General features: G+C 33.6%; 1 protein-coding gene across 1 annotated transcript in view; it reads right to left on the bottom strand.

Annotated features, from left to right (window-relative positions):
* LOC148940116 (uncharacterized) overlaps positions 1 to 14,937 on the bottom strand; it is a 307,698-nt gene extending 292,761 nt beyond the window's left edge. The window contains exon 1 of the mRNA XM_089106482.1: positions 14,801 to 14,937. Within this exon, the coding sequence (XP_088962608.1) occupies positions 14,801 to 14,866 (66 nt within the window). The 5' untranslated portion in view covers positions 14,867 to 14,937. The remainder of the gene's footprint in view (positions 1 to 14,800) is intronic.
* Positions 14,938 to 18,418: the final 3,481 nt, after the last annotated feature.

The raw sequence follows: 18,418 nt of genomic DNA, 5'->3' as shown, positions 1-18,418 counted from the left end.
GAAAAATAAAACACAACTTTATTAAAATAATCAAATATTATTAATAAAATCAGACGTATATTAAACGGGGATGTTCGTATTTCTGAAATATAAAACACAACTTTATTAGAAAATCAAATATTATTAATAAAATCAGATGTATTTTAAACATGGTTGTTCTTATTTCTGAAAACTAAAACCCAATTTTATTAGAAAATCAAATATTATTAATAAAACCAGATGTATTTTAAACGTAGACGTTCTTATTTCTGAAAACTAAAACCCAACTTTATTAAAAAAAATCAAATAGAATTAATAAAATTCTTATTTCTGAAAACTAAAACCCAACTTTATTAGAAAAGCAAATATTATTAATAAAACCAGATGTATTTTAAACATGGATGTTCTTATTTCTGAAAACTAAAACCCAGCTTTATTAGAAAAGCAAATATTATTAATAAAACCAGATGTATTTTAAACTTGGGTTTTCTTATTTCTGAAAACTAAAATCCATGTTTATTAAAAAATCAAATAATATTATTAAAATCAGATGTATTTTAAATATCGTTTTGCTTTTTCTTAAAATTAAAACCAAACTTTGTTAACGAATCAAATATCATAGATAGAATAACACGTATTTTAAATATGGAAGTTCGTATTTCTTGAAACTAAAACCCAAATTTATTTTTAAAAATATGCAAAAATGTACCCAATTATAAAAAAAATCAAATATTATTAAAAAAAATCAGATGTATTTTAAACATTGATGTTCGTATTTATGAAAACTAAAACCCAACTTTATTATAAAGTGAAATAGTATTAATAGGAAACCAGATGTATATTAAACGTTGACGTTCTTACTTCTAAAAAGTTAAACCAAACTTAATTAAAAAATCAAATACTTTTAATAAAATTCGATGCATTCTAGACGTTGGTATCCTTATTTCTGAGAACTAAAACCCAACTTTATTAAAAAATCAAATATTATTAATAGAATCACATGTGTTTTAAACGTTGGTGTTCTTATTCCCGAAAACTAAAGCCCAACTTTATTAAAATATCAAATATTATTAATAATATGTGTTTTAAACATGGATGTTCGTATTTCTTGAAACTAAAACCCAAATTTATTTAAAAATATGCAAAAATGTACCCAATGAGGCCTTGGATCATCCCCCACCTCCCCAAAAAATATTAAAATTAATCATGGGTTTCATACAACATACACCTATGAAACGCTATGAAACCTAGCTCAGAAAAGTGCGAAATAGTAAACCAAGCATCCCATATAATAGGTTTCAGACAACATACACCTACGAAAGGTTAGGAAATCCAGCTCAGAAAATTCCAAAATAGCCAACTAGACATTCCAAATCATAAATTTCACTCGAAAGACACTTACAGAAGGATAAGAAAACTAGCCAAAAAAGGCCTAAAATGGTTAACCTAACATCCCCAATAATAGATTTCAGACAACACACACACCTACGACAGGCTGAGAAACCTAGGTCAGAAAAGTGCGAAATAGTAAACCAAGCACCCCAAATCATAGGTTTCAGACAACACACCATCTACATACGTTAAGAAATCTAGGTTAAATGTGAATTTTTTATGCTTTAAGTATGTTTTATGTCATTCTAAGACATGTAAAAAAAAAGTTGAAATAAAATTATCATGTTAAAAAAATAAAAAAAGTTCAAAAAATAAACTTTAAAAAAAATATAGAAAATAATGGAAGGATGGGCCCAAAAAGTTGTTGGGAGGGTGCCCCTTGGAGGTTGGGGCAAGAGGCCCCTTGGAGTTTGAGGTCCTTGATGGTTAGCGTCATTGGTGCTTACGGTCCTTGATGGTTCAAATCCATAATCGTCTCACTAGTTGATTTCTAAGGATTTCTAAGGATTGTTCTGAATTTCTTTATTAAAATTCTTTTCTTGGCATCTACATCTTTATTAGTATCAACTTTTTAGTGTACTAGAATGCTAAAGCATATTTTATATTGACAACACTGCTTAAATGGTACTTGTGTATTATACAGAACGCAGTCGGGAAGTAAAGCTAAGTCCTCTTGACACCGATGACTCTATTACTTTCAACTTTTCAGCATACTCCATTGCCGAAAACAATATTTTATATCGCCCACATCACATATTGTGCAATTGTCTATGCTGAAAATCCTTCCTTATATTCGTTGCGTCGCTTGCTAATACCTCTTGGGTCTATTGCGCAAATCCAATGCTGAAATTCCCAGAAATCTGCTCTGATGTGACTTAGCCTAGTATTCTAGCTATGTGATTGGTCAAGAAAGAGGGTGTGGTCTTGTTCGTGTCGTATTGTAGCCCTCTAATTGGCAGTGATCTTGTTAGCTTCAAATCTTCTAGGGGCTCCCTACTAAGTCCTATCTGTTGTTACCTAGCAAATGCAAATGAGATCAAATGTAAATGTAATAAGACGATAAATTTCTTTAGACATCAATGTCCTTGACCATAAATACCTTAGCAGGGCCGAATCTGGAATTTTTTCAGGGAGGGGGAATGGCATCAACAATGTGTTTTATGCATTTTTATTACAAATAGACATAACTATAACCGCTATTTTTATTCGGGGAGGGAGGGATATTGTTCAATCATCGATAAGCAATTGGTAAGTTTTGTTTCAACTCAATTTTCAACAAAGAAGTGTTTTTTTTTATGTTTTGAAGAGAGTAACCGAGCATTATTATACCGCAAATATAACGCTGCAACGCTTTAAATAGAGATACTGGGAAAGTTTCTGTAAAACCAATTTACGATAATTTAATACAAAGAGAATAAACAATAAGTCCTTCTCATTTTAAACCAAAATCAATTTGCCGTAATAACAAAAAGCAGGTCAGTAGACAGGCTACATTATTGCTAGGGACAAAACTCTTGCCCTATGTAATTTTGAATAAAATTTCTTTTGTTCTGGCTTTTATTTTTGTACTTCCTCCATCTCACTCGGGTTCACTTCAAACTGTTGGTGTTGTTGCTGTTGTTAATGTTTTTAGCACTTAGGACGGCTTGGTGGAGGGTTTTGCTGAAGCATCTGCTTTGTTTTTTAGCTTTATTTTCTTAACAGATTGAAAATCACCTTCGTTTCTTCGTTTCTAAATTATTTTTATATTTTCTTTTCTTTTTTGTTAAGCATTATTATACTAATTAGAGTTACGGTAAAGGTTTAGATTAGGGGCTTTTGAGAAGGGAACATGTTAAGAATATAATTCTTACTTCATGATATGCAGAATTATTGTATCTAACCCATTTTGCATGCAACTCTGCAATACTTTACCCCAACCCCCCTTAATGTGCATACATATAGCCCAAATTATATATTTCAATGCTTTTGCCACCCCTCACTCTTGTTTTTCTGGTTCTTGTTTCGTCACAGTTGATTCAATAAACGGCTACACGCCATACACGGGTTGAACCAGAGAGATGCATTGCCCATTGGGAGAATACATAGGAAATATCTATTTTCGATTATACATTTACACATTAGGGGTGGGGGTAAAGTGTAGTGGAGCTGCATGCGAAATATGTTAGCTGCAATTATTCTGCATGTTATGAAGTAAGAATTGTTTTCTTAGCATGTTTCCTTCTCAACAGCTCCTGATCTAAATCTATACCGAGTTTTCATCCAAAGACGTTACAGACCTACACAGAAGAAAAGTTGTGTTTATGCAAGGCCGTACGCAGGATTTTTTTTTCGGAGGTGGTTTAACTTAAGTTTTTTTTTAGGGGGGGGGGGTTACGTAAATAAACCTAAAAAAAACGCATAAGAAATATGTTTATGTCCATTTTTGTTACGTTTTTACGCGTCAGTCAAACATGTCGGGGGAGGGGGGGCAAGCCCCTCAGGATACGCCTTGTGTTTATGCTGTCTTAGTGAAAAATTGTTAGTAAAGATTTTATAATAATTGTGTTTCTATGAGCTAAAATGAAATTGTTAATAATAATTTTTAGCAATTTTCCTCTAATTATTTGGAACTGATGTTGGAGAAAATTTGCTGATGGATTTCGACCTCAGAAATTCAAAATACAAAACAAAGCAAGCAAATTTCTTCATTTAAGAATTGACTGGGGACGATTTACGTCCACACAAATAATTGTAAGAATTAGCATTCTGTTGCACTGTATGCAATTTGTTTTGCTTCACCTTTACTTGTTTCGAAGTTAAAAAGGCAGTTTTAAATCAAGAAGAGGAGAAAACGTATGAGGAGTTAAAAAAGGAAGATAATTCACAGCCAGTGAGAAAAGAAAAAATGCTGATATTCTGGCCGAGATCTTTACTAAGACATCCTCAGTGCAAACAATAAAAAGTAGATAAAAGTCCACGGAAAGAAATAAAACAAAATCTGCGCTTTCTCGTACTGTTATGCTTGACCAGTATGATTTCAGAACTTATTTGTCAGTGTTAAACCTTTAAGTCTTTATCTCATTCTTCTTCTTGTTTGGAATATTACGGAGATGCTTTTGCATAATCTCATCGCCGGAATCAAACTTTGAGCCTTGTGGCAGGTTGCTGTGAGGGCGCTTGAGGTTTGGGTCCCGTACTACCAAGCAAAGGTCAATACCGCTGCGCCACTACAGGACTAATTCTTTATCAACATACTATTTCAAGTTTTGAGTAAAAAAAGGCATTTCCACAAAGTTTAAGGAATACTTTTTTCTTAGTTAGAAATTCTGGTCCAAGAGCTGACAGAAAACTGTTAGTAACAATTAGGACATTCGAATCAGTCTATAGCCTATATAATAGTCGACTTGAAGGAAATTCATGGATCTTTTATTAGAAATGTTTTTCATCATTGACAACCAAGGTGTCCATAGCGTGGCATAAACTTTGAAAGCAAATTCTACCTAAACGGATATTTAAGTCTCTATTGTCTTTAACACAAGTGGAAAATAAAAATAAAAAAACTAATAAATCCATCATCTCGACAAAACGTTATTCTTTCAGGGCGTGTATCATACCTTTCCTTGATATCTTTAATCTATCGATTCAACCTCAAAGAAAGGCAATTTTCATCTTTTGTGATGAATGATGCAAAGTGACAAACTTGAAAATGTATTAAAGGAATCAATTGCTTAATTACAAGGTCAATAGCATTTTTAAATTTAAGTTTGTAAAAACACTGCTGCCCCTGTTTTAAAACATAACTTAGAATTAAACCGTTTAAACTTTTGCCATTCGAGGTTCAAAAACTATTTTAAATAAGCTTCAATGTTCCAAGGCGATATTTTGAGATCCAATTACTTTCCCTGAAATGAAACCTTTTCTTTTGAACTTTTTCTCTTTTTCTTTAAATCTATTTAATCTAAAAATTCTTTAGAATTTAGTGAGTTTGTCATTCCACCGGTACCATTTAGAGATTATATTAGTAATATTCACTTGAAGGCTATGGTGTCTCAGGAACCTCTACACTGTTGTGAGAATTTGAAAATTTTATATAAAGATCGGCATAACAATTGCCATCTATAACGACAATTTTGCGCTTGTGAACAAGATATTTATAATTATATATTTAAGCAATAGATTGTTTAGAGCCATGGGCGCCCATATGGGGGGGGCAATAATGGCTGAATAATGCTGCCTTATTTTTATATTTTTGTTCTGAGATTTCTATTATATAGCATTCAAAGTAGCAATTAGACGAAGTTTGCCCCCCCCCCTGGAATTCAGCTTATGGGCGCCCAGTTTAGAGCAGGTCGGTAAGTAACGTAACTTACATTTTAATGAATTTGATAAAACGCCTAATACATTGCAGAATAACATTTGAATAAAATGCGTTCGACAGACATACCTACATAAAACTTGTATATTAATCAAGACCATCCAAGAAATGGTGGAAGCAAGGTTTTACGTATTAGCTGATTCAGCAAAAGAATGTGAGGATCTTTGAAGATGACAGAAAGTCTAGAAGAATATGAAAAGGAAAGTATTTCAAAGTTTTGTTGATAAACTACTGGACTAATCCTAATTTCCGCGTGCACATGATCCTAACTTCAATCAACCTCGCACTTTCCTATTAGATCTCGTTGCCAATCCTTGTCTTATTATTTGTACTATAGACAATTTTTGGTTAACTTCTCCTCCTGTTTTGAGTTTTCTGATGCATCAGTGGCATTTCATTTAACGCCATACTAATTGTAAGTGATTTCCACACCTCACGCCAACCTCAGACTCTGTTATAAGTAAGTATTGGCAAACACAGGTTCTCAAGAAAGAGGGAGACCAAAATTCCAAAAATATACAAAAATACGAATATTGATATTTCCGGCAAAAATTTTACTTTTTTTCTTACAGTGCTATCTTCTATTACAACTCTTACACGAGTCCAGTGCAGGTTTCATTGGGTAAAAAAAGAAACAAGCTTTCATGAGAGAAAATAAATCATTTTTTTCTGTTATCTTACATAGCAGCGCCATAAGACACGGAAATAATTGCGAAAAATTGGAAATAACTGTTGCGTATGATTTCCATAGCAACAAACCTTTTCTTTTTATCTTTATTAATAGAATCATAGGCAGCGCAATAGCGCTGCCTAAGTAAAGAACGATGTTGGCACAATTTGTTGGTTTTTATTTCGTGGTCTTAGACCAGGGCACTTCGTATCGAAGGCAGGGATGCCAAATGTACACTTTGAGTGGCTTTTGGACACTTTTTCACTCCGAGGGACACCGGGACACTATTGGGTCAAAAAAGGCAGCTTTCTGAAAAAAAGGACACTTTTTGGACATTTTTCCAAATCAAAAACTAAATGTATTTATTTTCTTCTTTTTTTTTATAAATACAACTGCTTTTAATTTGTACTTTACTTTTTTGCTTTGGTAACGTCTTGGGGATTTTCTTAGATGTTTTTGCACCCTGCGCGAACACTGGACCGGAACACGACGGAAGAAATAAAGCGAAGCTTATTATTCGAAAGAAGAATAGTCAATACTGTTTGTTTTTATCCATTTGAATCAGTGGACAGTGTTTACACCCCAATTGATTGATTAATATACAGTAAGAAATCAAGTTGTTGTTATCAGGGGTAGCTAATCTGCACCTGTACTACTAAAATCAATTTCTGTCAAGTAAATAAAATGAGAAGAAGCAAGTTTGAATCAAATGTTACGTTTGGATGTTCCCACATTTGTTTTACCTTCCTTTTGGAGTCCTTCTGCTCCTTATTCGACTGATTATCATCCTAGCTTGCCTAGTTGCTTCTCTTTTGCTGCATGGTAAACTTTTAAAAAGGTATGGTGTACTTCTGTCATTGTGAGTATAGCATCTTAGTGAGAATTCGGAACTTCTTTTTCTATTGTTTTAGTTACTTTATTCTTTGACTGTGACGGGACATTGGCCAGGGCAATTTTTAGAGATCCGTTCTGCTTTATTTTGGTTGGCGTTGCACGAGCTGGTGATCTCACAATGTTAGTTAAACGATATTTTTTCAGGTCGTGGATCTTTTTCTTATGAATACATTAATCTCATTCTTATGAATACATTAACATTTGGATGAAATAACGTTTCACATAGGTGTTTACTAATTTATATTTTATACTGGAAAAGGAAGAACGTAAATCCGGCCCTGGAGTTACAAGAAAACCATTTAAAGCCTTTTTTGTCAACAGACCTTTCCAAATCAATCAAGTCCATTTCTGCATCCATTAATTATGTCAGCTTAGACTACTGAGTCAGGGAGAGAATTCCAACTGTCTACAGCTTGGATACTCCAAATGTTTGCTCTGATGTTACTCTTCTATTTGCTTAATGTTACTCTTTGTCTCTGATACTCTTTCTATTAAATCTGATGTTACTCTTCTATTTTCTTTCTCTTGTTTTACTCTGATTCCCCTCCTCCTCCCTTTCTTGTATCCTATTAGTTAATTTTTCCCGCAAAGAAAGCATATCTTCATTTCCAACTATGTTTTCCACATCTAAATCCTGAAATGAGATCTTCAATTCAAAAATTTTTCTTCATGGAACATCTTCTCCTAGGCTCGTTTCAAGGATATCAAGAAAGAAGTTTCCGCCAACATCAAGAAGATTGGTTGCAACCCAGCATCCGTTGCCTTTGTCCCAATTTCTGGTTGGCACGGAGACTACATGTTGGAGCCATCTGACAGACTTTCATGTTACAATGGCAGAGCCATTGAGCGCAAAGAAGGCAAGGCTGAAGGCAACACCCTCCTATAGGCTATTGATGCCATCCAGCCCCCCAACCGCCAAACTGAAAACCCCTTCGTCTTCCCCTTCAGGTGAGTTGAAATTGATAACGGCCGTCGCTTGTCTCTTGGAACTGATCTGAGACTTTTCAACCACTTTTAAAGAATGCATTGTTTCCATTTTCAGAGTACTTCCGTTTATCAATCGAATAGGAATAGGACCTAAAGTCTTAACCAATGTGGGATGCTAGAACTATCGAATCCATCTTTTTCTTCTATCTTACGGTTGACGTTTGTCATCAAGTCAGTCAACTTCAAGGACCCACCTACTGCTGATGACAAAGTCATCAAGGCTGCTGAGAAGGCTGGAAAGCAGAAGTGAACGGCCATTCCCTGCTGGCGCGTTCTGCGTAAATCCCTGTGGTGTCTAGCCGTGTGCATATGGCTATTATTACATTGCTGTCATAGAAAGAAAGTAGTTTCGCACAAAAGCTGTGTTGCGGCTCAATTTTATTTATAGCCGCTAGCGAATGTTTCTGTTTTATATTCCATACTTTCCGCTGTGATTTTTTGTCAAACCCTGGTCACCAGTTTCTATCGATTATAACTCAAGCGAATTTATTTCAATCGGCCTTGTCTTCTCACTTTTTTAGTTCTCGAAAACGTCATTTTTGCTCAGGTCTACTTCTAAATGTTCAGAAAACGGCACGATAAAGGAGTTTTTAAACAATTTTAACCACTGGACCAACCAGTGGGCTGAGTGGTTAAGGTTATCGACGTCTTTTGTTTAACTATAAAACCATGTAGGTCAAAATAGACATTTCGTTGCTACAGCCTTTCGGATCTTGTCGGACCCAAAGATCCTTAATAGCTACCGAAGATCAACGACTCGCATCTTTTTCGCATAACTTATAAAAATGCCGAAGTGAAAATGAATCTCCATGATTGGTCCTTTACTTTTTGACTAAGATAGGTTGCGGTATCGATAATCAATATAAAATTTTGCTCTGTTGACATTCTCATGACGATTTTTTTCAGCCATCTCTTCAAATTGAAATAGCACTAAACTTAATTTATAAGTAGTGTTAATTTCAAAGCTGGAAATACCTGCAGAACTCATGCAGGTAACAGACCGCTAGGTAGCAGAACTAAGAAGGACAAATTTCACAGGTTTTTCGGCACTTTTTTCACAGGTTTTGAAAATTCATAGTGGTATCCCTGTATATTGGCTAATTTTCTAGTGAGACACTAAAAGTGTCCTTTTTTGGCTGATTTGGACACTTTTGTCCCTAAAAGTTTTGGCAACCCTGATCGAAGGAGCATTCATAGAAACTTCGAAAAGGGCTAATTCGATTGGAAATTGGAGTAGCTGGTGCCCTTTTTAATAGTCGAAAGTTATTGGAGGGCAACTAGCCCCCTCCTACGCCCATCATACCCCCAATCACATCCAATCAAATTTTGAGATAGGCGTTTTATTCAGCGTAGTTGATTTCCAGATAGAAAACATGTTTTTGAGGAGGACACTACCCCACAACCCTCAGGCCAAGGGTTTTAAGTTATGCCCTGGGTCATATAAGAACGATGTTGGCATAATGTATTATTTATTATTTTTTGTCCTTTAGAGCAGGGCTCTTCGTATCGAAGAAGTTGTCGTAGAAACTTCGAAAAGGGCTCATTCAATTGGAAATTGGACTGGCTTGTGAACATAATTTGGCCAGAACATAATTTGCACTTTACTGAAAAAAATACAAATGAATGTACATTGTCAGTTCAATATACATATACAGATATTTAGCAATCAAAATGTTAATATTATTTGATTTATTAAAGTTATGAAAGTAAAAACATTTGTATTTTTTTCAGTAAAGTGCAAATTATGTTTAGGCCTTGGGGAGTCATAGGAGTTTTGAGCCAAACTTATGTTAATTTCTTCTCGTTTTGATATTGACTCGGTTGATTATTGTAATTTCTGTTCGTTTTGGGTTTCATTTATTTATCGATGCTGATTTGTGGTATTTTCACGCTTGGTAGATTATTTGATTTTATGTTTGCTCCTTTTTTGTTTAATGGAGTTCTTTACTTTTCTTTGAAAAACTTATTTAAAGCGCGAAAAATATGGTTGAATGCAAAAATTTGAAATCAAAATTTTCTAAGGCCCTCCACTTGAGTTAAACAACGGGTTTAACAAGAACCAAACGTTGATACGAAAAGCCATCATTTTCTCAATTTTTTTTATTATTTTTTCTTTTGCAACATCATCAAACAGTTCGTAGTAACAGCACTTGCTGTAAGTGGTAAGTACTGCAGGAGCTTTGTTTTCAGCGATCTTAAATAATAATATTGTTCATTAGTACTTATACACAATTTTCCAATTTGTTTAAACATATTTATACTATGTATTGAAACATTAGAAAAATATTCTTGTAGAGCTTTCAAGCTCTAATCTACATAAATATGGATTTCTTTTCGAAAAGGAAGGTCACAGATTCGCGTTTATTTGTTATATTTTATTTTTTTCAGGAAAGAACTGCCTGGGAGAAATTTTACGGGGGAGGGGGAATCTTATACGGGAGTAATTTTTCATATAGGAGGGGGATTGCCCGGCATGTTTTGAAAATAATCAGAAATTAAATATTTTTTTTTTCAACTGAAAGTAAGGAGCAACATTAAAACTAAAAACTAACAGAAATTATTCCGTATACAAGGTGATTGCCCCCTCCTCAATCCCTCACTTTTTACGTTAATGTTTCAATTTTGATCCGATTCTTTAAGAACGGCTCCTGAAGCACAAGGGCTGTTTAACTGGTATGAGAAGCTTTTTTAAGCACTAAAAACAATAGCGTAACGAGCGAAGGATTGAGAAGGCAGGAAATGGAATAATTTCTGATCGTTTTAAGTTTTAATGTTGCTCCTCACTTTCATTGGAAAAAAAATTGTATTTTTTATTATTTAATTTAACACTACATCTCAATAAGAAATTCAAGAGTGAATGCAGACATTTTCGTATGGGTACCATGTGAATTTTCATTGAGTTCAAAGAGAAACAAACTTTAAAGAAGAAAAATATCATTATTTTTTCTACATCACGATAACCATCTATTATGCCGTAGTAACACCATAAAACAACAGGTTGAATGCAAAAACTGAAATAATAATTTTGAATTTAGCCCTAGGTGAATATTCCATGGATTCGTTGAGGGGCAAAGGGAAAAAAGAAACCACATTTACAACCTGTTTATAATACTGTCTCTATTTAGAATGGTTCGAAAATAAAAATTTGGCATAGATAACTTGTAAATTTTCCTTTGGGTCAATAGAAACTGAGCTTTAAGGAGGGAAAGAAACTTTTTTTTTCATTGTTTTTTGTTTTACCATGCATCTTACATTACATTTCCAAAAAGATTTCGGAATAAAAGTGCAAAATTGAAAGTAAATATTTTTTATGGGTTCCATTTGAACTTTAACTGGGTTCAATGGAACTAAAACTGAAATAGGAAAAGAAATGACGGATTCATTAACTTATATTTTCATAAATATATAACAACGCAATTAATATTACATAGCAACACCATCAAAAAACTTTAGATTAGGTGTACAAACTCGAAATACAGATTTCTTTCGGGCCTCAGGCGAATATTTATTGTATTCATTCAGAACCAGTGACAAAAAACACTGTATAAAGATAATATAACAGTAAGCTTATGACTGATTATTTTTTGCGCTTCATTCTCGGTGCGTTCAAACAGCTCCTCCCACTTACTCTTTCATTAGCGGGTTTATATGTATTTGTCAGTAACTGAAAAATGGTTCGAAATTGTATTATTCGTAATTGCGAAAGCAGAACGAAACTTGGAGAGCCAGCGAAGTGGTTTGCAACTGTCCCATCTCACAGGTATAACTTAATTTACAAATTATGACTTAATCTATTATTTATATACAGTGGACTTAACTGATTGACCTATGTAGGATTTCTAAAAAGAGGGGCGGGGGTTTGATGAAATTTGTGAAAATAAGGAAATTTCTAGTGTTAACTTCTAATCAATATTGCGACAGGAAAATAGCCGAAATTTCATAGTGGAGAGGGATCCACGAAGTGGTGGGATTATTTGAAATTTGCTATAAAATGTTTTACCACAAAGGGGCAACATAACAATTTTAGCACAGATTATCTATTAGGTCTCACAACAATCTATTGTTTTAGATGGTAATATTGCGGCATGGAGCGTCAAAACTTTTTTTTTTTTGTTAATGAAAAATGTTCCCTTTAATTTCCATTTTATTTTATTTTCCTTTTAATTTCCTTTATTTTTCAATTAATTTTTCCTCGTTTATGCTCTTTTTTTGGGCCGTTTATGCTCTTTATATATATATATATATATATATATATATATATATATATATATATATATATATATATATATATATATATATATATATATATATATATATATATATATATATATATATATATATATATATATATATATATATATATATATATGTATATATATATATATATGGTACTGTTGTACTAAACGGACTCTTTTATATAGGACTAGTTTGGTTAATGCTAATGAAATAAAATATCATAGGATGAATATATAATAGTTTAGAAACAAATTTGGGCTATATATTTGCACCTTAGGGGGTGGGGGGCAAAGCATACCATATATTAAATACGTCACCTAACCTAGGTACCTTACCCCCCCCCCCCAAAAAAAAAAAAACAACAAAAAAACAAAAACCAACAATTTAAATACAGTTATTGCCTTTATTTACACGTATTTTGGCAGAAACTTTCTCAAAATGCCTTTGAAACCAACTCGAGACTTCGAAACCTACTTGTAATTCCGCAGAACATGTAATAATAACATTGCACTTCTAAGTACCGATTTTCATATATGTAATGGAATAAATTAATAGAAAATTAGATTCTTTAAAATTTAGTGTTATAACGCTGAAGCCAAGTTTCGCGTTCAAGAGAAATCTGACTTGTCTACCTGTGAAAAGATCTAATGTCGCTTATGTTTTTACGTTCTCTGGAGTACTCGCACCTCGGTCCGGTTTTTTATAATGGGTGGGATAGGGAACGATCCTACTATCTATTATTTATATACTGTGGACAAAAACAAACCATATTTCAATAGTTTTTCTTTGACAATGCCATCTTCAAATATAATAGCATAAAATCCACCAGATCGCAAACAAAATCAGAAACACAGACTTCCTATGCGTCAAAAGTAAATATTTCATATGCTGTTCGGGCTTTTTTTGTGAGAGAATAAACTTAAATTGATAAGAAAACAGATTATTTTTTATTGTAAAATTTTTCCTTTTTGTCCCAATACAGTCTTCAAAGACAACTATCACACGACAACTACAATGCGGTCTTTCACAATTGCTGCATCACAAGAATTACCATGTTGAATGAAACTTCTAAATAAGATTTCGGCCTGCTTCAATGAGAGCCCCATTTTCGTGACAAAAAGAAAATATTTTCTGTATATATTCTTTGGCTCAATCAGAATCAAAGGGAAAGAGGAACCATTTTTTCATTATTTTCAAAAAAGACATCTTTCAATTAAGACACCATGTATGTAATACGTACAAATGAATTAAAAAATTGAAAATAAAATTACATAAGGGTCCCAAGTGAAATTCCCTTTAATTCAATGAGAAGCACACTCCAATAGGAAGAAGAAAAAAAAATGTTTCCACAAAGAATCACAAGACAGGGAACTTAAAAAAATTCGTTTCAAGAAGTTCCATTAGCATCTAGCATCTAATGATGAAAGAAGATAATGATATTAAGCAGTAATATTACATTGATATAGCTAAGAAGCGTAAAGTTGTGATGAGATCTTCAAAAAGTTAGAATTTCCAGAATTTAAACTTCAGGATTCTATTTCCATACTTATATATCCTATTTGTCACAAGAGCCTATTTGTCACTAAGACAGTTGTTTTCATGTTAGAATTGTGAATAAGCAAGTTTATAATCTACATGGGCGCCCATAAGCTGAATTTTAGGGGGGTCTTACCTTGTCTAATTGGCACCTCCAATGCTGTATAATAAAAATCTCAAAACAAAATATGAAAATAAGGCAGCTTCATTCACTACCCCCGGCCCCCCCCCCCTCTTATGGGCGCCCTCGATAATCTATTCTTTATCGATTGTGTATTTGCTGTTTTTTTTCGGCAATACTATCTATTATTAATATTAAAACTGTGGAAACCACTTAGAATTCGTAATCATCTCCGAAAGCATAATGGTGTGATCTGTTCGCTCTTACAACTATGTTTAATATATATAGATATTTTTATAATACTTAAGGTCTAAACTAAGTCCAAAAGAAATATTTTTGCATTCTTGGTTTGTTCAAAATAAACTAAGACTGCGTTTCATGGCTAAGTTTGAGTTACTGTTCGTGACTCTTGGGCGTTCTAGAACTATGAAATTAACTCTAAAGTAAAAAGCCAAGGCTCTTGGATCAGGGACTTCACGTACACGGCCTGCGCCAACATGCAGAGCACCAATACGTCATAGAGTAAGTATTTGATGGTAATCTCGTGGGAGTTGGACAGAATTCCTCTTGAGACTCTGAGAGTTAAATACTGAACACACATTATAAGAGCATATAAGATCTGGATTACCTCTTTTTCGTCATTTGCTGTATCTTCTAATAATGCTTGCAACATGTTTTTGAAATGTTCACACATCGACTTTTCTGCCTGAAGGGAGGTTTCAAGATCACGCAAGACTTCGACTTCTGGAACTGGAACCTGGTTCTAGAATAGCAATAACTTAAATTAAATTCTTTAGAAATAAATTTGGCCAAATTTCGTCTTTTAAAATATCCAAAACTTATATAAAACCCTGAAAGCTGAAATTCTATATACCTGAGCAACGTCACAGCTCAAACACATCTTAAAAAAAAAAAAAAAAAAAAAAAAAAAAAAAAAAAAAAATCTTTATGCTCAACTACTGACTTGTTACTCAACCTGATTTAGCGTTTCATTTCTCAGTAAAGAAATAGTGAGAGCTGGTAATATCCACGTAAAGCGTCTCCCTCAGAGCTTCAACCTTGTATTTGCTTCAACCTTGTCCAAATTTATAATCAGACTGAAACTTTCGCGTGTCCCTTCTCCCGCAAATTTGATGTTAAGTGCATGCCACTCTGGTAGACCAAATTTGACTGATGCACCTAACTGAAGACGAAACATACTCAATTCTCATACTTAAAACTGTTTAATTTTTTTAACCTCAGTCACTGAAAATTATTACCTAAACACTCAACGAATGGAAATCTTAATCTCAAACAAACTTGAGGGAAATCCATTAGATATTTGCTAAACCCAGCGTTCACACAGAAAAAAATGTTGTGATAGGCAATATGCGTGAATATCCCCAAAAAGCAATTTTATTTTCAGTTATGTTCACGCAGGATTTAACACCATCCAACCTTTATTCTCAACATTTGCCCCCCCCCCCCCCCGTGGATTTTACCATTATAGAGAGAATGAGTGAGTGGGAGAGAGAGAAAGAGAGAGAGGGGAGAGAGAAAAAGAAAAGAGAGAGAAAAAAAGAGGCAGCCGCCCTTTTTCAAATGGGGGATTTTCTCTATCCCTCTCCCATCCAAATCTATGGCTATGGGAGGCTTATAAGCTTATTTCTGCCCGTTTCGAGTTTTAAATTTAGTCTTCATTTATCATTGAAAAGGTTTCCTTTCGTAACTTGATTTATGTTTGTTTTTTTAATCGTCATATTTTTCGGAATACCTTATTAGAACTAATAGTGACTAATAGGTTATCCTAATAATAATTATACATTTTATTTAATAGTAAAATGTAGGAGCGGTGGCAGGAGCAGTGGTTATTTCGTTATCGTGCCAGGAGGGTTTAAGTACCATAGTAATTAAGTTGATTTGATTTTGTTCCGTATTGCAAAATTAACCCCAGATTTGTAACGAACAGCCTCAGAAATTTTTAATGTCAACCTTGGTGGAAATTAAACATCATTTGTGAACAGTCGTACTTACTGTGTTTTCATTTCAGCAGAGCTGTTCTCATACTGATTGTAAAAGTTGGAAAACAAATTATTTTTTCAAATTATATTTTTGCACAGCTCTGCTTCTACTACCAGTTGGACCAAAACTTTTTCGAAGCAAATTGAGAAAATATTCGTTATCTGTCTTAGGTAAAAGGTATTATGTATCAATCTGAGATATATACACCACAATTGTATAAGAACGGGAATCCCCCATTTGAATAATAAATTAAATTTTAATGGTACCCAGCAAAGATAATGCAAAACTATGAAATGCAAGCTTGAGAGCTATACCATCCATATCATCAAAAACATACGCAGCAGCCAAATTTGTCATTCGAGGATGGGGTGAAAGCCCGTTGTTTCTACGTAAGTCTACAAGACGAAATATTTGTCTGGGTCGGTCAATCTCTCGATGTTTTTAGGGATTTTTATTTGTACTTGTTGGGTAACTCGACCATACTCAAGTTCTTGATCTGAGTAAAACCGGTTTCACTGTCTGCATTCGGAGATAATTAGCTTAGTCTCAGTGAGATAAACTACTATATAGGTATATTTAATTAAACGTTTATTACATAGAGTTGGTTAGGTATTTAATATAATGCACTCTGAGCGGCCTGCTTTCCATAATTCTCTGTTGTAGTTTTTATGATTTTGTTATTAAAATATTATATTTTCACCATTCACATTAAAATTCATCGATCCATTAAAAATTATGGAAACTACAACAAAGGACTATGGAAGGGGGGCCGCCCAGAACGCATTAAGTTAGGTTTTGGTGTATCTCATTATGATTAACCTAACTTCACTGCTTGAGTGTGGTCGGGATAACTGACAAGTACCTTTTTATCTGCCAATAAAAAAGATTTAACAGATTCGGTAAGATAGAGTTCAACATTTACGTTCTTGATCACGGGCTTGACAAGGAAAAATAAACAGGCGCGTATACACAAATTTATTTTCGGAATGGGAATTTAAAACAAGTGCGCAAGAATAGGTGAATTCCATACAAACAATAAAATACAATAATAATGGTTTCAAATGGTTAAATATTGAACGAAAAATTTCTAATCTCGCATCTTGAAATGTCATGAAAGTGTGAGTTTATGCAATCTAAAGACCTCTGGGATGTTCTTCCATGAGGGATCAACCCCTCAGCGGAGATTGCTTGAATTCCAGGTCACAGCACCAGTGAGTGGCCACTTAGGGTAAAGTCCCGTCGTTAAAGTGGCCTTCAAATCAAGTGGCTTTGAAATTCTTTCAGAACCCCATCCGATCAAATCCACTTTATTTATTTTTTACGGTTTAAGTGTCAAATCACTGACTTGACTCGTAACTTCATGCAGCCGAATTTCTTAAAGGTAAGTATTATTCTAAAAAGAGCAGCAAAACACTTTTGGTCGCCTTTTTTCCCCAACACATTTTGGCAAAGTAAATTATATAGTTCAATTCGGCACTCCGTATTATATGGTACACACTCGAGAGGTATGGTGCATACTTCTAGGGTATAGTATGATGAAATATATCAAAATATGATGAAAATATAATACTTTTTTAACAAAGTTATGGAAACTATAACAAAAAACTATGGAAGGGGGGACGCATTATATTAAATAAGTAATTGAACTTAACCTAAACCAAAATACGAACTAAATATTTAATTAAAATATAGCTACAATGTAGTTTTCTACCGAGCCGAAGCTAATTGTCTGGTATTAAGGCGGTGGAAACCGGTTATTGTCTGATCTTCCCGATATAAATTCCCGAGTGTGTACCATATAATACGGAAGTACCTTCAATTCTTCATGCTCAAGCACATATACTAGCAACAAAACATAAATTTATTCAAAGAACTTCTTCAAGTTGTCCCTTAACTTCTCTCAAAGAACTATTAAAATTATTAGACGACTGAAACTAATGTTATTTACATTTCTATTTGTATTCACATTCATTTTATTTCATTTTCATTTCACTTCACATTTATTTACATAATTTATCTAATTTATATCAATTTAACTTGTTTACATTTATTTTCATTCAGGTTTATCTGTGGCTTCTTCCAAACTTGTAGTATGACCAGAAAAAATCATTCATTGTGTATTGCAGCAAATAATTCTTCCTTTTTTTTTACATCATCTGTGATAAGACACGCTTTTTTAATGTACTTACATTTATTCTTTTTTTTTTTCGTGTGAAAAAGTCTTGCTGATCAGTTCACGTTAAGG

This window comes from Artemia sp. Qi Xiang Cuo, chromosome 20 (assembly GCF_049724085.1).
Source record: "Artemia sp. Qi Xiang Cuo chromosome 20, ASM4972408v1, whole genome shotgun sequence".
Lineage (NCBI taxonomy): Eukaryota > Metazoa > Arthropoda > Branchiopoda > Anostraca > Artemiidae > Artemia > Artemia sp. Qi Xiang Cuo.
The sequence above is the reverse complement of the archived record's forward strand: the minus strand, read 5'-3'. Positions and strand labels throughout refer to the sequence as shown.